Source organism: Phocoena phocoena, chromosome 14 (genome assembly GCF_963924675.1).
Source record: "Phocoena phocoena chromosome 14, mPhoPho1.1, whole genome shotgun sequence".
In the NCBI taxonomy this organism is placed as follows: Eukaryota; Metazoa; Chordata; class Mammalia; order Artiodactyla; family Phocoenidae; genus Phocoena; species Phocoena phocoena.
In genome coordinates this window covers 51,141,781-51,166,297 of record NC_089232.1, presented here as the reverse complement: position 1 = coordinate 51,166,297, position 24,517 = coordinate 51,141,781, and the positions used below count along the sequence as shown (strand labels likewise).

The following is a 24,517-nucleotide window of genomic DNA, read 5'->3' as shown; positions in this document are numbered from 1 at the left end:
GAGAGAGTTGACACTGAGATGAGTTTGCATAACTAGACCTTACTACAACAGCCCTTATCTTCCATTAGTTCTCCCATATATTTCCTGGTTACTTCCCCACAATTGTCATCTCTGGAAGCCCAAAGCCTCTTTTCTTTGTTAAGAGGATATATGAGACCCTGAGTCTAACCGATTCTTTGATATTTACTTTTCTGTGAACTCCTGTGCATGTATATATTAATAAAAATTGTGCCTTTCCCCCCATTAATCTGTCTTTTATTAGTTTAATTCACATACTACCAGTAACTGAATTTAAGAGAGTAGAGAAAAAGTTTTCCCTCCTCAATAAACACAACGGTTTCTGTAGATACAACATAATTTCAGTTATTTCCCATCATCCTAAAACATGGCGCCCCAACCCCTCTAAAAATTCCCACTGACCTTGCTTCCCTAACAAGCTGCCATTTCTATCTCTTTTCCTTTCTTAACAAACCTCTTAAATAGAAATAACACATTTTGTTTTCAGAATGAAAATTTCAATCCGTAGAGCTTCTGTTGCCCACATCAACCAACCAAAGAGCTTTCTCAAAAACCAATGACTTCTTCAGATCATTTGCCCACTTTTAAATTGGGTTATTTATCTTTCTATTATTGAGATGTAAGATGTCTTTATATATTCTGAATACGAGTCTTTTGTCAGATATATAATTTGCAAATATTTTCTCGGAAGAACATACAGAGCACATGAAGAGATACTCAATATCATTAGTCATTAGGGAAATGAAAATCAAAACCACAATAAGATACCATTCATACCCACTAAGATGGCTAGAATCAAAAAGACAGACAGGGGCTTCCCTGGTGGCGCAGTGGTTGAGAGTCCGCCTGCCGATGCAGGGGACACGCGTTCGTGCTCCGGTCCAGGAAGATCCCACATGCCGCGGAGCGGCTGGGCCCGTGAGCCATGGCCGCTGAGCCTGCGCGTCCGGAGCCTGTGCTCCGCAATGGGAGAGGCCACAACAGTGAGAGACCCGCGTACCGCAAAAAAAAAAAAAAAAGCAACAAGTGTGGGTGAGGATGTGGAAAAGCTGGAACACTTATACATTGCTAAAGAGAATGTAAAATGTTGTAGGCATTTTGGAAAAGTTTTACAATTCCTCAAAATGTTAAACATAGCATGTTAAACATATGGGTTATAGTTTAACATGAGGACTACAGCTAAACATATATTAAAAGTATGATACAGTAGTCCCACTTCTAGGTATATATCGAAGAGAAATAAAAACATTTGTCCATATAAGAACTTGTAAATGAACGTTCATAGCAGCATTGTTCGTGATGGCCAAAAGTGGAAACAATCCAAATGTCCACCAACTGATGAATGAATAGATAAAATGTGGTATAGCCATTCAATAATACATTATTTGGTAATAAAAAGGAGTGAAGTATTGACACATATTATGACGTGAATGAAATTTAAAAACATTACGCTTAGTGAAAGAATCCAGTCACTAAACACCCTATATTGTATGATTCCATTTATATGAAATGCCCAGAAAAGGCAAATTTTTAGAGACAGAAAGTTGATCTGTGGCTGCCAGGAAATAGGGGGAGTAGGAAATAGGGAGTGACTGCTAATTTGTATGGAGTTTCTTTTTGGAGTGACAAAATGTTCTAAAATTAGATTGTTGTGAGGGTTATACAACCCTGTTAATATACCAAAAATCATTGAGTTATATACTTTAAATGGATGAATTATGCAGTATGTAAATTATATCTGCATAAAGCTGTTTAAAAAAGAAAAAGATGTCTTAATACTCAGCTCCAGGGGCCATTTTTAGTCATCCTTTCTCTGAAACTGCAGCTTCTGACATTGTTGACAGCACTTTACTTATTGTCATTTTTAAATAATGGAATAATACAACCAAATTACAAAAATTTTAGAAACTAGAGAGTGGTGGCAAAATTAGTGTTGAATATGAATTTCTCATGGGCATATTATCATAGAAAACTGAGCTAACAATAATTTATTTATTTTTATAAATTTATTTTATTTTTGGCTGCATTGGGTCTTCGTTACTGGGCCCGGGCTTACTATAGTTGTGGCGGGCGGGGGCTGCTCTTTGTTGTGGTGCATGGGCTTCTCATTGCGGTGGCTTCTCTTGTTGCCAAGCATAGAATCTAGGTGCGTGGGCTTCAGTAGTTGTGGCACGTGGGGTCAGTAGTTGTGGCTCGCAGGCTCTAGAGTGCAGGCTCAGTAGTTGTGGCACACGGACTTAGTTGCTCCGCGGCTTGTGGGATCTTCCCAGACCAGGGCTTGAATCCGTGTCCCCTGCATTGGCAGGTGGATTCTTAACCACTGCACCACCAAGGAAGTCCCTGAGCTAGCAATAATTTATTTTTAAGATTAAGTTAAGATGCAAGAGGGAGGAGATATGGGAATATATGTATATGTATAGCTGATTCACTTTGTTATAAAGCAGAAACTAGCACACCGTTGTAAAGCAATTATACTCCAATAAAGATGTTACAGAAAGAACGATTAAGTTAAACACTTTAAAATTTACTAAACACTTCTATTTTTGGTTGTTTAAAAATCTTAATTATTACTTCTTTGAAGAGTCTCTTTGTTAGGTACATGTGCCTTTTTGCCCAATACTTACTTACTCTGATTATAAATAGGTAACAGTCATTATGAATTTGGAAAATATGAGAAAATTAAAACCCATTTGGTGGTAATGATTTTATTGCACCCTATCAATAATATTGTCCCATGTCTTCCAGTTATATTTTTGCAAAATCCCTCTTTTCTGTTATTTTTAGAAATTCATAGTTTCCTCTGTAGGACTAGAAAATATAAAAAATTTCTATAAGACAACTATTTGACATAACTTTCGAAATTGTCATAAACATTTAATATGTGCACATGGCTTTAAAGAAAAGATATATATATATATTTTAAATGAATTTATTTATTTATTTTTGGCTGTGTTGGGTCTTCGTTTCTGTGCGAGGGCTTTCTCTAGTTGCGGTGAGCGGGGGCCACTCTTCATCGCGGTGCGCGGGCCTCTCACTGTCTCGGCCTTCTCTTGTTGCGGAGCACAGGCTCCAGACGCGCAGGCTCAGTAGTTGTGGTGCGTGGGCTTAGTTGCTCCGCAGCATGTAGGATTTTCCCAGACCAGGACTCAAACCCGTGTCCCCTGCATTGGCAGGCAGATTCTTAACCACTGCGCCACCAGGGAAGTCCCTGAACATATATTTCTAAAACAATGCAGCAAATATAATAGAGGTATGAACAAAATCATACTCCAGAAGATAATTCAACTAATTACACCTGGGGGAACTGGGCATACTTCTGGCCTGAGGACTGAAGAGTGACCAGTAGTTTGCTACACAAAGGGCAGGGCAAGCCCATTCCAGAGCACAGGGACAAGTTTGCGTTAGAGCCACAGGTATTGAAAGGTAAGGGGAAGTTTATTGCTCCAGATCACAGAGCTGGGGTGAGAGGAGGGAGCATTACAGGAAGTGGGAGATGTAGTCAGCAGTCAGATGGTTCAAACTTTCTGCTCCTGAAACTATTTGAATTAAGTGGTTTCTAAACTGAGCTGATTGTCAGGAATGTCCAGGGAGCTTTCTTACAGATACCAAGATCCCACCTTCAGAAATTCCAACCCATTATGTGTGGGTGGGGCCCAGGAACACCTTTGAAAAGCCCCCGGGGTAATTCCGCTGCTGAATCAGGGTTTGGGGCTGCTTTTATGGGGGAAGGGTGAGCAAACAGGAGAGTGCAATACCTTTTGTAAGGCAGGTAACTGTGCAGGATGTAACCTGACCTCCTTCAAGTCTTTGCTCAACATTAAAAAAAAAAAAAATCACCCCCCGTATCTTTTTTACCTAAACACTTATCTTCTAGCAGTTTACTTACTATAAGTTTACTTAGGATATTATCTGAATCCATTCATTAGAATGTAAGTTCAACAAAGGCAGTGGTTTTTCTCTTCTTTACTAGTGATCCTCAGATCCTAGAAGTCTGGCGCATAGCAGGCCTTCTGTTTTTGAATGTATGAATCAATCAAGGAGTGGACGATACGAGAATTTGGCCAGGACGGAGGCTGTGGAGAAGAAACGTGTAAGCTTGATGCAGGCAATTTGCTTAAAAACGAAAACTGAGGCAGTTGGAGAGAGAGGGGCACAGGTTAAAAAAATACTGTGATACGGAGGAAGGCTAGTTTTTCCTTGTTTTCAAGTTTCTTTCTGATTTCACTCTCTTGCTTCCGGGTACATAATAAGCTCAAAACCTGCCAGAACTTTCCACCTGGTCTCCTAAACTAGCTAACCATACACCTGGGACCCACACCAGTGCAGCCGAGAAAACCCGGATAACTGTATTCTTTCAAGGACGGGTGTCTGCCGCGGCGGCCTGCGACCTAGGCTCAAGCATGCGCAATAGACAGAGTCACCAGCGTGCGCGGGAAGCTCGGCCGCGTCCGATTATGATTGGCTGTCGCGGCGCACTCCCACCCACCGAAACACAGCGCTGGATGCTGATTGGGTGTCTCCTCAGAGGCCGGACGCCTCACGGGGGGCGAGGGAGGGGAGGCGGGAAACAGCTTAGTGGGTGCGGGGTCGCTCAGTTCCATCAGGCAGGCGGCGGAGAGGTTCCGAAATGGCGGTGCAGCCGAAAGAGACGCTGCAGCTGGAGAGCGCGGCCGAGGTCGGCTTCGTGCGCTTCTTCCAGGGCATGCCGGAGAAGCCGACCACCACGGTGCGCCTCTTCGACCGGGGCGACTTCTATACGGCGCACCGGGAGGACGCGCTGCTGGCCGCCCGGGAGGTGTTCAAGACCCAGGGGGTGGTCAAGTACATGGGACCGGCAGGTGAGGGCGGGGACGGCGCGGGCTCAGGGGAGGACCCCGCGGAGTTGGCTCCTCTCAGGAAGTGGGAGGGTGTCGGGCAGGGAGACACGGGGGCGGGGATGCTGGTGCCTCGTGGGGCCACTGCGCGTGCTCCGGCCCCTGCCTGGCCGAATGGGGCGCCACCCGCCCCCTGCCCTGCCTCCATCCTGAGTCTGTTCCTCCGGAGCTGCCCCGGATCAGACCTAATAGCGATCGCTACGTGCCAGGCTTCGTGCGAGGCGTTTTAACACATTGTTCTATTTAATTTTGCTGCAGTCCGCGTGGGTGTCTGCTTCTCGCTCCAGCTTTGGCGCTGTGGATATCGTCACAAACGCCGCCAAACCTCTTTATCACAAACGCCAGTCCAGGATTGAGATTTAGAATAGAAGGGGGTTAGGGAGACCGATTTACGTCGCCAGCGTGATTTTGCCTGTTTAGCGAACGTCATTTATATCGCTGTTCAGCGCAGGGACCTATAGTGTCTACTGTTAATAGGCAGTATTGCCAAGTGGTCAAGACCTCGAACTGGAGCCAGATTGCCTGGCTTCAAGTCGCAGCCCCTCCACTTACCAGCTGTGTGGCCTTGAGCTAGTCATGTATGTCTGCCTCAGCTAGGCATTCAGTGCCCTCGGTAACCCATCGCCACCTCTCTAGCATCATCTCTCCCTGGCAAGCTACAAACTTCTCACCCTCTTGTAGTTAGATGTTCTGAACATCGAGTTTTATGTTAATCTCTTTTATCCCTGGCTCGTAGGAATGAACATAATAGGAGGAGTAAGGAGTTGTGGGTTTTAGTCCTGCCTCTGCCATATGCAGATGGAAGGTTACTGACAAAAGCTGTTTCATTCATTAGGTAGACATTTATTGAGTGCTGCCTTGTCGGGCAGGGTTATGGACACTGGGAGTACATAGATCAAAAGGCAGTATCCCCACCTTCACAGAGCTCCCCCTAGTGGAGAGCAAGGCATAAGTAATTCCAATTCCAGGTGAAAACCTATGGAGGATGCTCCATAACAAGTTGCCAAAGAGGCAGAGGCAGGATTGCCAAAGACTGGAGCCGTCAGAAGAGGCATTACAAGAGAGGTTAAAGTTCACTTGAGTCTTGAGAAACCCTGTACCCATTAGCAGGAACTTTCCGTTTCCCCTGAGTCCTCCCAAACCCAGGCAACTGCTAATCTGCTTTCTCTCTCTAGATTTGCTTCTAACATTGGTCTTTTGTGACTGATTTCTTTCACTTAACATTTTCAAGGTTCATCTGTGTTATCAGTACTTCATTTCTTTTTATTGCCAAATATTCCATTGTATGGATATACAATATTTTGTTTAATCCATTCGTTAGTTGATGGACATTTGGGCTGTTTCTTTTTTTTTTTTTGGGCTGTTTCTTGAACCAATACTTTTGATGTCGTCTGTACCCATTCTCTCCTTCCCTGTTGTGCCAGTGAAGAGATGAGCCTTTTGCTGTGGTCTGGATCCCCTCTCCTCGTCTCACAGATGGCTTTTCTGTTGATCATTTCTTCTCTCTTTGGTTCATTCTTTTGGCATTTAGACTTATTCATATCCTTTTAGCTACTTTTCAACAACTATCAAAACATTATTATAGGGGCTTCCCTGGTGGCGCAGTGGTTGAGAGTCTGCCTGCCGATGCAGGGGACACGGGTTCGTGCCCCGGTCTGGGAAGATCCCACATGCCATGGAGCGGCTGGGCCCGTGAGCCATGGCCGCTGAGCCTGCACGTCCGGAGGCTGTGCTCCGCAACGGGAGAGGCCACAACAGCAAGAGGCCCGCGTACCGCAAAAAAAAAAAAAAATTATTATAATAAAGCCCTGTGAGGTGGGTTAGTACCTAGCTTCAATTTATAGATAGGAATCTGAGTCCCTAAAAGGAAGTTCCTTATCTTTTGCTGTCAGAACTCAGTTTAGAAGCATCTCCTCTTGGAAGCCTTTCTTAACTCCCATCTTAAGGCTGCCTGGTTAGCTGCCCCTCTCATGTGTTCCTTGCCCTAGGACCTTCTCCTTACCTTAGACACAGCATTTATTTTACTCTATGCCGATATACTGAAAGCTCCCAGAGGGCAGGAACTCTGTCTTAACCAGTCTCTGCCTTAGAATCCCAGCACCTGGCACAGTGCCCACATGTAAGCAGACACATTATCAGCTGAATGAAGATGGGGGCTCCAAATTATTCTTGAAGAGGAGAATCTTGTATCAACCTGAGGTTTTTTTTCTGCACCACGTGGAGGCTGGGTAGCTTTCTCTTCCAGTTCCCCTTCAGTCTTACTTCCCAGCTTTCAGACTTAAAGCATACAGCCAAGCTCTTCACCAGGAACATCCAGTGTGTCACAAACAGTCCTTTGAGAGAAATAGTATCTTCGGAGGATAACCTTTTTTTTTTAATATAAATTTATTTTATTTATTTATTTATTTATTTGTTTGTTTTATTTATTTTTATTTTTGGCTGCATTGGGTCTTTGTTGCTGTGCATGGACTTTCTCTGGTTGCGGCGAGTGGGGCCTACTCTTTGTTGCGGTGCGTGGGCTTCTCATTGTGGTGGCTTATCTTGTTGTGGAGCACGGGCTCTAGGCGTGCAGGCTTCAGTAGTTGCAGCACATGGGCTCAGTAGTTGCAGCACGTGGGCTCTAGAGTGCAGGCTCAGTAGTTGTGGCACACAGGCAGCAGGGATTCTTGTCCACTACTTATAACTAGTGAACTGATATTGAAAGTATCAGCTGCGTTTTGCTGTACAAAACAATTGTATTATGTCATTTAATTAATCTTTATGCTTATTTGTATTTGATATTTGTACTTGATATGATCTATTGTTAAATTTAGGTTAAATCTTTCATAAGATCCAGAATTGTCAGAATAATCTACAAGTATAATCTGAATTACCTTTAAGTGAATAATTTTTATTACCTATATTATATGAAAATTGAACTTTAATTCCATTTAATGATGTGGGTGATTTTATTTATTTTGTAAAGAAATTGTTATTTACAAATCAGAACTAAGGTGAGACGCTATATTCCATCTAAGACAATTTTTTAGCCTTGGCACTATTGATATTTTGGACCGAAGAATTAATTTGTTACTGTGAGGGGCTATCCTGTGCACATTTAACAACATCCCTGCCTCTTCCTACTAGATTCTGTTATTATTCCCTTTCCCCAGTTGTAACAACCTAAATGCCCCCCAGGCATTGACAATTGTCCGCTAAGGGAGCAAGATCTTCCCCGTTGAGAACCAGTGATGTAAGATGAAGGCCAGGAAGTTCGAAAACTCAGTTGACTGGATAGGGGAAATAGATGCACTCATACTTTACGGGTGGTAGTGTTAATTGGTACAGCCAACCAAGGGGGATAGTCTGCAATATTTATAAAAATCACACATATCATCCTTTGATAAAATCTAGTTTTAGGACTTTGTCTCACAGATACACTCAGATATTTGGAGAGTGAAGCACATACAAGGTTATTCATGCAACACTGTTTTAATAACAAAGATTGGAAACAACCCATAGGGAAGAGGCTAAATTATAGAAATTCCTTAGGTTCATTGGAACGTTTGCAGCTGTAAACAGAAAGAAGCTGATTATGTACTGATGGAACAATCTCCAAAATACTATATCAAAGTTAAAAAAAAAGATACAGTACAGTGTGTATAGTGTGCAATTATTTATGTAAAAGAGGAAAAAAGCAATGCCTTATATTTGCTTGTGTGTGCCTAGACTATGTTTGGAAATATATTCTATAAAGTGATAACACTTGGGTGGTGAACTAGATGTGTACGGGACAGTGGTGAAATGCAAGTCTCCTTTTTGATGTACCTTTTTGAGCCTTTGTTTTTTTTTCTTTTTTTTTGATATGGACGATTTTTTTTTTTTTTTTTGCGGTACTTGGGCCTCTCACTGTTGTGGCCTCTCCCGTTGCGGAGCACAGGCTCCGGACGCGCAGGCTCAGCGGCCATGGCTCATGGGCCCAGCCGCTCCGCGGCATGTGGGATCTTCCCAGACCGGGGCATGAGCCCATGTCCCCTACATCGGCAGGCGGACTCTCAACCACTGCGCCACCAGGGAAGCCCTAAAGTCTTTATTGAATTTGTTACAATATTGTTTCTGTTCCGTATTTTGGCTTTTTGGCCGCAAGCCATGTGGGATCCCACCTCCCTGACCAGGGATCAAACCCACACCCCCTGCATTGGAAGGCCAAGTCCCAACCACTGGGGCGCCAGGGAAGTCCCTGAACCTTCAAGTTTTGACCTATGTTACCTAGAACACTTTATAATGAATAATAACTAATTTATTTTTATGGACCTTTTGAAAAAAATCCTATACAAATACTATTGTAGTTATTACATAAGAGTTTTATTCAAACTTGTGAAAAACAAATGATAAAAAAGGACAAGTAGGATTAGCTGTATGTATATTGACTCATTCTTTTGTCTTTGTGTCTTCTCAATTTTTTATTTTGATGTGTAGGCTCCAGAGGTGCAGGGGGTTATGTCTATCCACCATTTTATACCCTTCATCTGCTAAAGTCTCTAGGACATGTAATAGGTGCTTGATAAATAGTTTATTGAGTGAATGAATTACTGGGAAAACAACATAGCTTGGGGGGAGGCATTGTGTTAGGTCTTCAACACTTATGACTTCAAATCCTCAAATCTGTAACATGTATTTTTAATATTTTTCTTTAGGAGCAAAGACTGTGGAGAGTGTTGTACTTAGTAAAATGAATTTTGAGTCTTTTGTAAAAGATCTTCTTCTAGTTCGTCAGTACAGAGTTGAAGTTTATAAGAACAGAGCTGGAAATAAGGCCTCCAAGGAGAATGATTGGTATTTGGCATTTAAGGTAATTATCTTCCATTTAAATTTAGTTGTGTTTAAGAGTAGACAAAATAAAAACATGAGAGAATTCTGTGTTGGTTTAATATTTTAGCCAGGTTGTGATAGTAAAATGCTGTGAGAAACTTTAATATTCTTTAGCATGTGGTTTTTAACATCACAGTTTAATAGCAATTCAGAAATTCAGTAAATCCTTATTATGAGTATGAATACTCTGAGCTTTGTCACTGTCCCTAAAACCTAAATAATAAATAGCCTTTACATAAAGTTGAATACCAGCATTAAAGAAGATTTGATTTTACTGTTTCTGAAGTAATATCACGCAAATTTACATATCCCAAATATCTATTTATACACGTTTGTAATGTGTTTGGATATTTGTATGTTCCTTTCTCTTTCATTAGACTGTAATGTTTTTAGAAGTGTGGAACTTTGTTTAATGCTGATCATATTCCTAGGTGTGCCTAGAAGGGCGTATTGACGTGCTTCTAATGCCTTCATGGAGATGGGGGTACTATTTTGTTTTATTTAAGAACTATCTTTATTTTTAGCCTGTAAAATCATGTTTCTGTTTGTTCACACACAATAGCTTCACATAAATATTGGATAATGGTTAAAATGTTGGGGAGGTGAGATTTATCCTTGAAAGGGAATAAATGTGTGGTAAGGCGGGACAGTGTTTTTGGCTGATCTCATTTCTCCTCTGTCCCTCTGCATGACCTTGGCAAATTTCCCAGCCTTCTCCTATATCTGTTTCCTTATAAACAGTAAAATTAGAAGGTTTTTAAGATGTTTTCTGACCTGAAAGGCCTGTGAAAGTTTTTTTGTGAGGTTTAATACAACATTTGATGTTGGTGTTGCCCCAAATAGAATATTCTTCAATATTCCTTCCATATTGCCTGCTGTCACCACCCCCCGCCTTTGTAAATGTTGACGTTTACTGAAGATTATATCTGAGAGCATTTATTCTTTATTATGGAATTTCCTCGGAATTTTCATTGCTACTTTACTGAGAAAAGTGGGACTTATAGTTTTATCCTACATTTTGAAAGATTTTAATAGAAAATTGAGGGTACTACAAAGTGATGTTTTTCCATCTCATTCTTCACAGAGCTCAGTTAGTAACAACACCAAAATGTGGGATAATGAGTTCAGCTGGTTAACTGGATTATCAGCCCATCACACCTCACTCCTTTGTGTCATCAGAATCCTTTGAGATGCATTGTTTTTAACCCCTACCTTTAAGGTCAGGGGGGAAAAAATCTTCAAATATGTATCTTTATCAAGTTAAAAGATAGTATCTTCATCCTGATATTTATTTTAAGAAGTTCAGATCTAAAACTGCTAAAACTGATTTATCTTTTCATTTTTAGCTTATTGATTATATTGTAAAGTATTAGTAATATTTAGGATAGTTGACCTCTATAATTGACTTTTTTGTTTGTTTAAATTTTGGCCTTGCTGTGCGGCTTGTGGGATCTTACTTGATAAGCAAGCTACTAGTTCGCTTTTGAGAGTTTTTTTAAGGTGTGCATAACCTGTGCGTGTAAATCCAAAGCCTGTATGTGAAAATATGATGTTCATATTTGTGATTGAATCAGTGCTTTTTAAATTTGAGTATCAGGTAATACTAGCTTTCCTTTTTTTTTTTTTTTTTTTTTGGTCGCAGGGATTGTACCCAAGCTCCTTGCAGTGGAAGTGCAAAGTCTTGACTGCTAGACCGCCAGGGAACTTCCTCCATTTCATTTTTGATCCAGATTTTAATCAATAATCCATACATAGTTGCAGGATATTCAGAACCATATTGAGAAAACATAAATGATTATCATGATTATGATGCTAAAGACATTTGAGAACTATTGATGGCTACTGGTTGCTTAAATTTGACTTGTCACTGTGCTCATTTGGACTATTTCTGACTATCTCATGTTTCATACTGTGGTCCATCAGTTGCCCCAGAAATGCCTCACGTTAACAGCAACCTGTTAGCTTCTGATCATGTTGAAGTACTGTTACCCACCAGCTTGACACAGGTGGAGCCAAAAGCAAAGAAACTTGACCCTTTACTTACCTTGCACAGTCTTAAAGAGATTTCTAATCTTTTTGAAATTTTGAAAATAGGTCAGGAACTTCTCTGGTGGTCCAGTGGTTAAGACGCCGCACTCTCAATGCAGGGGGCCCGGGTTCGATCCCTGGTCAGGTAATTAGATCCCACCTGCCACAACTAAGGATCCCGCATGCCGCAACTAAAAGATCCCGCATGCCTCAACTAAAGATCCTGTAAGCCTCAACAAAGATCCTGCATGTGGCAACAAAGATCCCGTGTGCTGCAACTAAGACCCGGCACAGCCCCCCCAAAAAAAAAATTGGGCAAAGACCCTTTATTTGGAAATCATTGATCTAGAAGAATCTTTGCATTTTACAAATAAATACATTGATATAGAGAGATGTCTATCCAAGGTTAATATTTAAGCTAATAATACTGTTTTTCTATGTGGTATAACTACTCAGTGAAAATTCTGATATGTGCAACCAGTAGGTAGTTTGGCAGAGTGTAGAAATTTAGGCATATCATTGAGAGGGTTATCACTTTGGGTACCTCAATGATTGTGTGAGTGAGTGTAAACTTAGATGCCAAATTTCAAACTGAAAATCGCTTTTGATACTGTTATTTTTAGATGTGCCCAAGTGTTCTGAAATTAATGGGAAAAGTAAAGAGGATACTTTATAGAAAATGTGGTAATATTAATTGGACTATATGGTTATAAGTAATGTTTTTTGGTAAGAAAACGTTTCATTAATAAAATTCATCTAGGTTGGGTAATTTCTGTTGGTTAGTAAAGTTTTAAAGTACATTCAACAGTTTCTTAAAATTTTTCTTTATTTTTGCTTAGGCTTCTCCAGGTAATCTTGCTCAGTTTGAAGACATTCTCTTTGGTAACAATGATATGTCAGCTTCCATTGGTGTTGTGGGTGTTAAAATGTCTACAGTTGATGGCCAAAGACAGATTGGAGTTGGGTATGTTGACTCCATACAGAGGAAGCTAGGACTGTGTGAGTTTCCTGATAATGATCAATTCTCCAATCTGGAGGCTCTCCTGATTCAGATTGGACCAAAGGAATGTGTTTTACCAGGAGGAGAGACTGCTGGAGACATGGGAAAACTGAGGCAGGTAAGGAAATGGAGTGTAGAGATAGAGGAGAATCCAAGGCTAGGAATGGCTCTAAATTAACATAATACTGTTTTACTGAAGGAAAAAAAATTTAAAAGGCAAAACCTTTTAAATCTAATCACAACAGGGTTTTGAGGAATGTCTTGATGTTTATCTTTGATAGAAACTTTGTATCTTTAATAGGACTTCAGAAGGAGCTGTTTCTTGTTTAAGACTTGTTCTACTTCAGATCATCCCCCATCCCCCCCCCCCCCGCCTCCCGAAAGAGTAACTCAGTGCCATTTTAAAGAGATCACAATTGATAAAAGGAGTGCTTTCACAGTTGGGGGGTGCAGGGTGGGGAAGAGGTGATTTAGGGCCATTAAAGAAAAAAAACTATGACTGTATTTAGCCTGGATATATCAAATAAGTTGCAGTTCTTCAGGATTAATTTTTAATAGTTCAAGTGGAACTTTAGCCTATTATTATTATTATTTTGATTAATTTTTGACTGCGTTGGGTCTTCGTTGCGGTGCGCTGGCTTCTCGTTGCGGTGGCTTCTCTTGCTGTGAAGCACGGGCTCTAGGCACACAGGCTTTGGTAGTTGTGGTATGCAGCCTCAGTAGTTGTGGCTCGCAGGCTCCAGAGCGCAAGCGCAGCAGTTGTGGCTCACGGGCTTATTGCTTCGCGGCATGTGGGATCCTCCCGGACCAGGGCTTGAACCCATGTCCCCTGCATTGGCAGGTAGATTCTTAACCATTGTGCCACTAGGGAAGCCCTAGCCTCTTATTATTTTACTGATTCTTTTATTTTAACAAAGTTCGATTTTGCTATTTGTATAGATATATGGTTTATTATTTAGATGTTTAAGGGATGTTGTATTTCCCCCAAGGATTCTTTTCTTCTCATGAGCCTCAAATACAATAAGAACTACTTGAGAGTTAGCATATCTGTGCTGGGCATTTTTAGCATAAATAGTATTTAGGCAACTTTCCACAAGTATTATTCTGTTAAGAGTTTTTACTATTGAGACTATTTTTTGAAAGCTTTATGTGAGCCTAATTTTAAATTTCCATGAAAATTTCATTTACACATTTTAAAAATACATGTTAATACATATATTACCAGTGTCTTCTTGCATGTTGCATAAAAATTTAATGTGGGTTAATAATTTGTTAAGCTGTTGTCACTTTATATTTGTCAGTGATACAGCATTCCTTATTGCTTTTCTTGTTCCTTTTCTCCTAGTAATTTAAAATATTTCTTGTAAAATAGGTTATTCAGAGAGGAGGAATTCTGATCACAGAAAGAAAAAGAGCTGACTTTTCCACAAAAGATATTTATCAGGACCTCAACCGGTTGTTGAAAGGCAAAAAGGGAGAACAGGTGAATAGTGCTGTGTTGCCAGAAATGGAGAATCAGGTATGTGGATTACAAATGTGAATTTACCATTAAATAGTGACTTTTTAGAAGGTTGCTCTGTCATCTATATCTCAAAGCCCTAAACTAGATCACTGATATTTAAGCTTATTTTAATCTATGAAGAAGCTTGTGAAAAACTCAAGGACTGACTAGAAAAATTTAAACATAACCTTAAATATAATTTCATTATATTTACACAATATGTATCCTTGGGGTAAGGAAGAGTTTATTGTTTTATTGGTTTCACCTGAAGGAGCCTGATTACTGTCACCTAAGTAGGTGAGGTAGCTTAGTTGTTTAGGGGGAAAAAGACCTATCGAAGTTTTACAATGTACGAGCTGTGGGGTTTTTAATAAATTACTTCAGTTTCATTATCTGTCTTACAGGATCGTTGTGGAGATTAGGAAGTAATAAGGGTGAAAGTATATACAGTGCATAATAATTGCATAATGTTACATTTAAACAATTCAAAAATTGGCACTTATGTATGTTCAGTGTAGAAATGAATATGCAAACAATGTAACTTTTTAAGGGATTTTTCAGTGGTTGAAGTTTATCTTCAGTTTTTCAAATCTTTGAGGCAAGTATGATTTGAGGGATGTATTTTTATGGTAAAATATTAGAAACTCTTGACAGGTTATTTGTGGATCACTGATAAGTAAAATGAAGAATTGTATATTTAAATAAGAGCAAGCTCTAGCTTATAATTTTGAAAATTGATTTCAAACTACAATAAACAGACTATTATTACTATCATGATTTTGCAGTGATTGCTTATCACATGGTAGTTTGATCCTTATAAGCTAAGTTTACCTGTTTTACTTTTCTTGTGTGACAGAATCAGAAGCGTTGTGTATGAGCAATAATCCCAATATAGACGTTCCCTGACGTATGATGGTTGAATTTACAATTTTTTTTTACTTTACAATGGTGCGAAAGTGATACACGTTCAGAAGAATCTATACTTCGCATTTTGACCTTTTCCTGGGCTAACAATACTGAGTGCAATTCTCTCGTGATGCTGGGCAGGGCAGCGTGCAGCAGCTCCCAATCAGCACGCAGTCACAAGGGTTAAATGACCGATACACTTACAACCATGCTGTCCCCATAGAACCATTCTGTTTTTCACTTTCAGCACAATATTCAATAAATTTTGAGTTATTCAACTTTATTATAAAATAGGCTTTGTGTTAGATGATTTTGCCCAACTATAGGCTAATGTAATTCTCTGAGCACATTTAAGTTAGGTGAGGCTAAGCTACAATGTTCAGGAGGTTAGGTGTATTAAATGCATTTTACATTTATGATGCGTTTATTGGGATGTAACCCCATCATAAGTCAAGGCAGATCTGTATTAGAGAAACTTACTTCAGCGTTGAAAATGGGAAGAAGCTTTTAGGGCTACCAAAAGGTGTTATCATCTGTGTTTTGTGGTGACGTAGCAGGAGATTCTTGTGACAACCTTATATATTTGTTAGAGTTTGGCAGAGGCAGATAGATGACTGTGTTATCAATTAGCAAATATATGCACATTCACAATGAATCTGGTATCGAGTATAAGTAGAACTTGTCATTGGGCTATCAGTTTGATGTCCTTAGCTTCTTTATTTTATGTAGTAGTAATATAGGCAGTTTATTTAAACATTTTATTTAAATACACATAGGAAAGTGCATATATCATAAGTGTATAACTAAATTTTCATAAATTATAAGTACCTACATGACCAGCACCCATGAAACAGAATAGTATCAGGATTGTAAAGACCCTTTTTGTTTTCTTCCAGTTGTTACCTCCACCAGGGGTAACCCTGCTTCTTACCTCTGACAGTATGAATTAGTTTGGTCTATTTTTGTAGTTTATATAAATGGACTCATACAGTTCATGCTTTTGTGTTTGATTTCTTTTGTTCAGTATCGTGTTTGTGAGATTTATCTATATTGTCGCATGTTGTTGTGGATTGTTTGTGCTTATATCTGTTGTTGTGTGTAGTATTCCACAATGTGAACATGCCAGGCTGTATCCATTTTACTCTTGGTGGACATTTGCATAATTTCTACTTTTGGCTATTATAAATAATGTTGCTGTTACAGTAAATTTTCACTTTCTGAAAATCATTTTTTAGTCTTAGGTTTATTTAAACTTTGATTTTCTTGCTTTGGATTGGGAAAGAACAGGGAAAATGATAGTGTTTGAAATTTATTTTCATCTTGCCATTTGTTTTTTGAAAAAATCTCTGGAATTCTGGTGATAGTCATCTTTTATTTTAAATTCTTAATCTTAGGTTGCAGTTTCTTCATTGTGTGCAGTAATCAAGTTTCTAGAACTCTTATCAGATGATTCAAACTTTGGACAGTTTGAACTGACTACTTTTGACTTCAGCCAGTACATGAAATTGGATATTGCAGCAGTCAGAGCCCTTAACCTTTTCCAGGTAAGAAAAAAATACATGGGTTAAAAATATTGAGTGGTTAAAAATGTTTCTCTCTCTCTCTCTCTCTCTCTCTCTCTCTCTCTCTCTCTCTCTCTATATATATATATATATATATATATATATATATATATAAGACTCTTACTAAGGAGCTTAAATATTTAAAAATATTATACTTAAAAGAGATAGTTTTGAATTACTGTATTTTTCTAATTGCAAGCTATATAAATAGTATTTGTCCTGGTTTTATGAATAATTTTGTGTATTAATAGCAGTTTTTAAAAATTACATTCTAAGAAGTTTTATGTCTAGAACTGCAATAATTTTGTGGTTTTGGTTTGGGGAAAAATATACAGCAGAAAATCAGATTAACAGGTTGAAAGTTTGATTTTCGGATGAGGAACCTTTGTGTACATTTCTATTTAATATTTGAAGAATGTTAAGTGTTTTTTGTTTGTTTTTACAAGTTTGGGGAGTGTAGGGGTTGGTTATTTTTAAATTTTTTTTGGCTGTGTGGCTTGTGGGATTTTAGTTCTCCGACCAAGGATCAAACCCAGGCCCTCGGCAGTGTGGGCACAGAGTCCTAACCACTGGACTGCCAGGGAATTCCCAGTGTCAAGTGTTCTTGTTCCGCAAATTACTTAATCATTTTTCATGCCATAGTAAGGTTTTCACTAATAAGCGTGCCATTTTTCTATTTTATTTTTTGTTCACTAGGGTTCCGTTGAAGATACTACTGGCTCTCAGTCTCTGGCTGCATTGCTGAATAAATGCAAAACCCCTCAAGGACAAAGACTGGTTAACCAATGGATTAAGCAGCCTCTCATGGACAAGAACAGAATAGAAGAGAGGTATATTACTAGTATATTCTTTTGTAAGCTCTGAGTAACTTCCAGTCACCCCATATGATTATACCACTTATTGTAACATGCAATTTTGCACCTATATTTTAGCATCTAACTGCACAGAAAGCTAATAAAGTAATAGAGTAGTAATGATTTAGATTGATTAAATAACTTATTTTCTTAATTATTTTTTTTTTCCTCCACTATGAAAAAGTAAAATTTTATTAGGGAGGTGCTGTGGATAATGTCTCAGCATGAGCTTAGGAGCCGGATGACCTTGGTTCATGTTAAGGCTCTACCACTTAGGAGCTGTGTTATATTGGGTGTTATTCAACCTCTGTGTGGCAGTTTCTTCCCTTTTGAAATGCCAGTAATAACACACCTACTTCTTAGGGTTGTTATGAGGATTTGATGATTTTCTGAGGATTAGATGATCTGATGTGTATAAAGTACTTTGAACAAGGTCTGGCACATAGGAAGCACTTATGCTTTATTATTCTAGAAAGGATTTAAGGCAGCCTAAATGTGTTTCAGAAAATCTTCAAAATTGAGGAAATAAAAGTTATATAATGCTGCTGTCCTAATATAATTAGCATTGGAGTAGGTTTTATTTTGATCTTTTGTTTTAGATACAAGTTTTAAAGCTTAAATGAAGTATACTGTGCATAAGAGCACAACTCCTAAATGTACAGTTTGATGGATTTTCACAAAGTGAACACATTGGTAATAACACACAAGTCAAGAAACAACATAACTAGCATCCCAGAAACTCCCCTCAATTATCCTGATAGTTACTACCTCTCCTCATTTCAAGAGTAATTACTATCCTTCTAACATCATAGATTAGTTTTGCCTGTTTTTGAACTGCATATAAATAAAATAATTTTCTATAGTGCAATCTTATGTTTGATAATCTTTTTAAAAACATAATTGTAATCCTAATATAGTTTTGTGCCCTTGTTTTTTCCCACTTGTGCTTACATTATCATAAGCATTTTTTAGTGTTGTTTTATGTTCATATTCAGCATTTTTAATAAGTACATAATTTATTGACTGGATATACTTTACCTTTTTCAGTAATTAGGTTATTTCATGTGACCTTATTGTATACCTAATTTTTTTTTTTTTAATTAATTAATTTATATTTCTTTTTGGCTACTTTGGATCTTTGTTGCTGCGTGCGGGCTTTCTCTAGTTGTGGCGAGCAGGGGCTACTCTTCCTTGCGGTGCGCGGGTTTCTCATTGCAGTGGCTTCTCTTGTTGCAGAGCACGGGCTCTAGGCGCGCAGGCTTCAGTAGTTGTGGCGCACAGGCTTAGTTGCTCCGCGGCATGTGGGATCTTCCCGGACCAGGACTCGAACCTGTGTGCCCTGCATTGGCAGGCGGATTCTTAACCCCTGTGCCACTGGGGAAGTCCCTATACCTAATGTTTTCGATTTGGTAAATTAAGATATATTGCCAGGATAGGTAAAAGAGAGTCAGTATTTTTATGGATTTGATGTTGTCAAATTGTTCAAGAATTTGTTGAATATCTACTGAATTCTGATGGTATAAAGCATGGTGATCACTTGACTATTTGGGACTCTGTGTATGCCAGGCAAACGTAAAATAGTTGATCAGTATCATAAGACACTCTGCAGATAACTACCAAGCTAAGTGTTGATCCTGTGGATTCTCAAGGGTCTTACAATAAAAATAACTTATGAAGTCAGTGATTCGTGGGTATGTTGATATATCATTGAAAATGCAAAAATGGAAATGCTAAGGCAACTTTCTGAAGGTAGTTTTGTTGGGGAAGAAAAGTGGAATTTAGTAACTTAAAATAAGAAATAGGAAGGATTGGATATTTGCAAGTAATTAAGGCAGTTTACAATTTTTTATTTTAATTATTTGTGAGTAAGTAACTACATTAACGTGTGTCAAAAGTCCAACAGAACAGAAGGATATACAGTGATGAGTCTCTTACTCTTGTCTTCCAGTTTCTCAGTACTCTTTTCTCAGGGCCTCTTGCACAGCTCCAGGGACACATTTCTTATTGTACTCTTTGTGAATTGCCAACACCTGCCCTGGGAGTAACTGGTCTTAATCAGTTTCTTGAGTATCCTACCATGGAAAGCCTGTGCCTAAACAAGTAAAAGTTTATGTCTGTTCTCCCTCATCTTTTAGTTGTTTCTTAAAAGAAATATTAGGTAATTTAAATAATTCCCAAGATCTAGGTCATTGGTTTTATTTTTAACTTTGGGCTTGTGGGAACAGGGCACCTGTTAGTGGTCCTCTTCCGGCTTAACAACTAGAGCCTGCATGTATTTAAACCCTTCAAAAACCTTACATACTGTTACCAGAATAACAAATTATTTAGAAGACAAGATATCAAAATTAATTTTTTTGACTGTAAGTAAAGGTTATTTTCATAGGACATAGCAATAATTTCCAAAATCTGGTGGCCTTATAAGACTTATTACTTAGAAATAACATTTGCGAGAAAGGCTTTATTAGTCAAAATATGATCTACTAAGATAAGAGGAAATATTTTCCCCTTTTTATCTTGGGGAGAATTTTTTTTTTTTTAACCAGCAATTACTAAGGCCTGTGGTTTTCAAAGCCAAATGCTGAAATTCCACAGACCAGGAAGAAAAAGTTATACTCCTTAAGGCAGACTTTCATTGGAACAGTTTCCTTTTGTTTTTTTTTTTGCGGTACGTGGGCCTCTCACTGCTGTGGCCTCTCCCGTTGCGGAACACAGGCCCAGTGGCCATGGCTCACGGGCCCAGCCCTCCGTGGCATGTGGGATCTTCCCGGACCAGGGCACGAACCTGTGTCCCCTGCATCAGCAGGCAGACTCTCAACCACTGTGCCACCAGGGAAGCCCCAGTCTCTCTTTCTTTTTTATCACCGTTTCTCAATTCCACCTGCTGTGATACCCCATGCTTTCTAGTTAATGCTTTCCTGGGGTTCTCAAGGCAAGTCTATTAACTCCCTCTCTAAGCATTTAAGATTGATCTTCAGGATTACACACTGAATCAAGTTTTTTCTTTTTTAATATTTATTTATTTTTTGGCTGCGTCGGGTCTTAGTTGTGGCATGTGGGCTTAGTTGCCCTGCGGCATGTGGGATCTTAGTTCCCTGACCAGGGATCGAACCGGCGTTCCCTGCATTGCAGGATGGCTTCTTAACTACTGGACCACCAGGGGAGTCCCCAGGTTTTTCTGTTTTTTACTGTCATTGTTTTGGGATGATTTTCTAACAGAGAAAGTGGTGGAAAGCTCTACTCCACCCTCTTAAACAGTAAGTGAGGAGTTAAAGTGTGTGGCTGTGCGGTGAATTCTGTTAAGGAAAGGAAAGATTTCTCTTTTTCTTCTATTTTTATTAGAGCAGACATAGGGACAATTATGACTAGATGTTTGAGTTTAATGCATACATCTTGTCCAGGACTATAGCCCAGTGCTAGGTTCAGGAACAATGATGAAAATAGGATTATTTTAAGTTACTGTCAGGCTCTTAGGAGGAAGAGAAGACAGGTTGCCTGGCACTGTACTAAGCATCTCATGTTCATTAGCTGTGTGGTGATGGAGGCTGGCTTTAAAGCCAGGCTGGCCTGACTCATGGGCCTGACTTTAAGGCCCATGCCCTTAAATGCTGTACTATATATTTTTTTAATATAAATTTATTTTATTTATTTACTTTTGGCTGCGTTGGGTCTTCGTTGCTGCATGCAGACTTTCTCTAGTTGCGGCGAGCAGGGGCTGCTCTTTGTTGCGGTGCTCAGGCTTCTCATTGTGGTGGCTTCTTGTTGCAGAGCACGGGCTCTAGGTGTGTGGGCTTCAGTAGTTGCAGTGCGTGGGCTTTAGAGCTCAGGCTCAGTAGTTGTGGCGCATGGGCTTAGTTGCTCCATGGCATGTGGGATCTTCCCAGACCATTAGCAGGTGGATTCTTAACCACTGGGCCACCAGGGAAGTCCCTGTACTGTATTTCTTGTTTCTGTCAATTGTATTTAATGTGATCCAAGTTGGATTAACATCAGAAGTGAAATGTACTATTTTGGCTTTTATTTAAGTTATATCCATGGAATTGCGTTATGTGTTGTAATGCTCATTTTTCCATTCATTAAAACCTATTTGCACTGAGACTACAAATACTTTTTAGCTAATGGCTTAAATACTTTAGTCTCCAAAGAGAATTGATGTGTTATTACCTTTTAGGAGTGAGTTTCTGGGTATTTCTTCCTTTTGTGCTTTATCTAACAATCAAATTAGGAATTATAAGAACACTGTCCATATTACTATTTTTGCACTTATTTTCTGATAGGTCCAAAGAGTCCTCATGTTTGCACATAACTATTACTTTTAATCTTCTGGGATTTTTTTTTGTTTTTTAGTCTTTCCATAGATTCATCTGAAGCCTTGGTAATTTTCCCATGTTTTTTCAAAGTTACAATTCTTTTTTTTTTTTTTTTTTTTTTTGTGCTACGTGGGCCTCTCACTGTTGTGGCCTCTCCCGTTGCGGAGCACAGGCTCCAGACGCACAGGCTCAGCGGCCATGGCTCACGGGCCTAGCCGCTCCACGGTATGTGGGATCTTCCCGGACCAGGGCACGAACCCGTGTCCCCGGCATCGGCAGGCGGACTCTCAAACACTGCGCCACCAGGGAAGCCCCAAAGTTACAATTCTTTAAAGAACATTGAATATATGTTAGCATATGAAATAGTTCACTCGTGAAATTGCTGATGATATCATTTGCATATGTTGAATTTGGTATTCTTACTGCCTTCTAGTTTAAAACTGAGTATTTCTTTTTCTATGACATTTAATATGATTAATGCAGCAATCTTATTAGAAATATATATCTCCAAATAAAAGTGGTTCCGGGCTTCCCTGGTGGCACAGTGGTTGAGAATCTGCCTGCCAATGCAGGGGACACGGGTTCGAACCCTGGTCCAGGAAGATCCCACATGCCGTGGAGCAGCTAAGCCTGTGCACCACAACTACTGAGCCTGTGCTCTAGAGCCTGCAAGCCACAACTACTGAGCCCACGTGCTGCAACTACTGAAGACCACATGCCTAGAGCCTGTGCTCCACAACAAGAGAAGCCACCACAATGAGAAGCCCGCGCACCGCAACGAAGAGTAGCCCCCCCTCGCCGCAACTAGAGAAAGCCCGTGTGCAGCAATGAAGACCCAACGCAGCCAAAAATAATAAATAAAATAAATTTATTTAAAAAAAGTGGTTCCTATAAATGTAGAAATGGTGGTGGTGCTTATGTGATAATATATCATGCTTCTTGAGGCAGTGTACTTCCAGGGTTATATTAAGACTTAGACCTAGACTTCTTTCCAGGTTATATTAAGTGTCCTTTTGTGCAAGGATGTCTTTAGTTAGTCTGTATTCTGTAGAAACAAAGAGGTCTGGAGGTCATACAGTGAGTGCAGTTTCTTTAAAACAGCAAAGCATTGCTCTGGCCTCAGAGGAAGAACAGGAGGGCTATCACTCTATTGCTTTTCTACCACTTTTTTCTGCTTCCAAATCGAGTTTAGTGGAAACCCCTTTTTTCTGGTCTCTGGGCTGATCTGCTAGTCCCTTTGAATTTTATTTGCCTTCCTGTCCAGTCTGCACCACAAAGGCAACCCTCTTTCCAGTGCTTTCATGGGGGCCATAGAATTTCTTGCCCCATTGGTTCTTTGTCATACTGGCCCCTCTCCTTAGCTTTGTTTCTCAATTAAAAGTTTCTGGGGCTTCCCTGATGGCGCAGTGGTTGAGAGTCTGCCTGCCGATGCAGGGGACATGGGTTTGTGCCCCGGTCTGGGAAGATCCCGCTGGGCCCGTGAGCCATGGCCACTGAGCCTGCGCGTCCGGAGCCTGTGCTCTGCAACGGGAGAGGCCACAACAGTGAGAGGCCCGTGTACCGCCAAAAAAAAAAAGTTTCTCGATAAGGTCACACAATGCTGATTGGACCCACTGTACTTTCAAGCTCTCTAGTTTTCACTGCTGCCTGGTATTACTTTTGTTACATGACTCATTTCAGTGACCAATCTAACATTTTTTATTTTCCCTTCAGCTGCCTCCTACGTGTAAGCAGATGATCTCCTCCCTGATTCTTACAATCTCAAAATGTACCTGTATTTTCAGTCTTTTACTCCCTGGCTCTTTCTCAGAAGAGGAAATAATGCTCTTTCCTTTCCAAAGGCAACCTTTCCATTTTGCCTTGGTTATAGTTTTTTTCCCTATTCCTTCTCTGCTTCAGTTTTCTTCCAGTGCATCCTGTACTGTTCTCTCTTCAAGTCTCTGCTCTTGCTGCTCCACCCTCCCCTCCCAAGCATTTTCCTCAAGATCCTATCTCTTTAAATCCCAACGATTTAGAATATAGGCAAATGAAATACCCCAAAACGAGGTTCCCCAGCTTCCATAGGAATTCTCTGCTTTCTTACTTGTATCACATTTCATTGCATTTTGTATCTTGGTTGTTACTCAGCACTAACTGTAAGATGCAACATGTCCTTCTCCACTAGATTGAAAATTCCTTGAAAGCATGTTCCTTTCTCTTATATTTTGCCAAACTCTTTTTTCTTTTTTAATTTTCTCAAGCCTATGTAGCAGATTATCTGCTATTTAATGTATCAAATGAGTGGTTCTGTCTGCGTTAAACCATGTGAAGAACAGATAAAGAAGAGGCTCAAAAACTTGTATTTAGGTACCAGATTTGTTCTCAGCCATATAAATAAGCTGTCATGAAATTCCAGTCAACTGTTTTTACAGTGAGAGATCAGAAGTGCTGGTTTTAAAGAACAGAATGGTGATTTTAAAATATCAAAAATTTCATGACTAATTTTATAATTTATTCTTTTGGAATTTTAGAGATTAACTGACCCTAAAAATTATCTTGTATTCCAGTCAACTTGTGCATTAATGTATCAAATTGTGACAGCTGAGTAATTTTGAGTAGAATTGACAGGTATACTCT

The 24,517-nt window shown here is 39.6% G+C and overlaps 1 protein-coding gene across 6 annotated transcripts in view; it reads left to right on the top strand.

Annotated features, from left to right (window-relative positions):
- Window positions 1-4,595: 4,595 nt before the first annotated feature.
- MSH2 (mutS homolog 2) overlaps window positions 4,596-24,517 on the top strand; it is a 73,292-nt gene continuing 53,370 nt past the window's right edge. For 2 of the 6 annotated variants that reach the window (XM_065891099.1, XM_065891106.1), the window contains exons 1-6: window positions 4,646-4,856; window positions 9,569-9,723; window positions 12,611-12,889; window positions 14,144-14,290; window positions 16,573-16,722; window positions 17,437-17,570. In XM_065891099.1, coding sequence (XP_065747171.1) covers window positions 4,646-4,856; window positions 9,569-9,723; window positions 12,611-12,889; window positions 14,144-14,290; window positions 16,573-16,722; window positions 17,437-17,570 — 1,076 coding nt within the window. Of the gene's footprint in view, window positions 4,857-9,568; window positions 9,724-12,610; window positions 12,890-14,143; window positions 14,291-16,572; window positions 16,723-17,436; window positions 17,571-24,517 lie in introns of those variants that run through there. The other 4 variants (XM_065891102.1, XM_065891104.1, XM_065891103.1 and 1 more) reach the window with 4 other exon arrangements.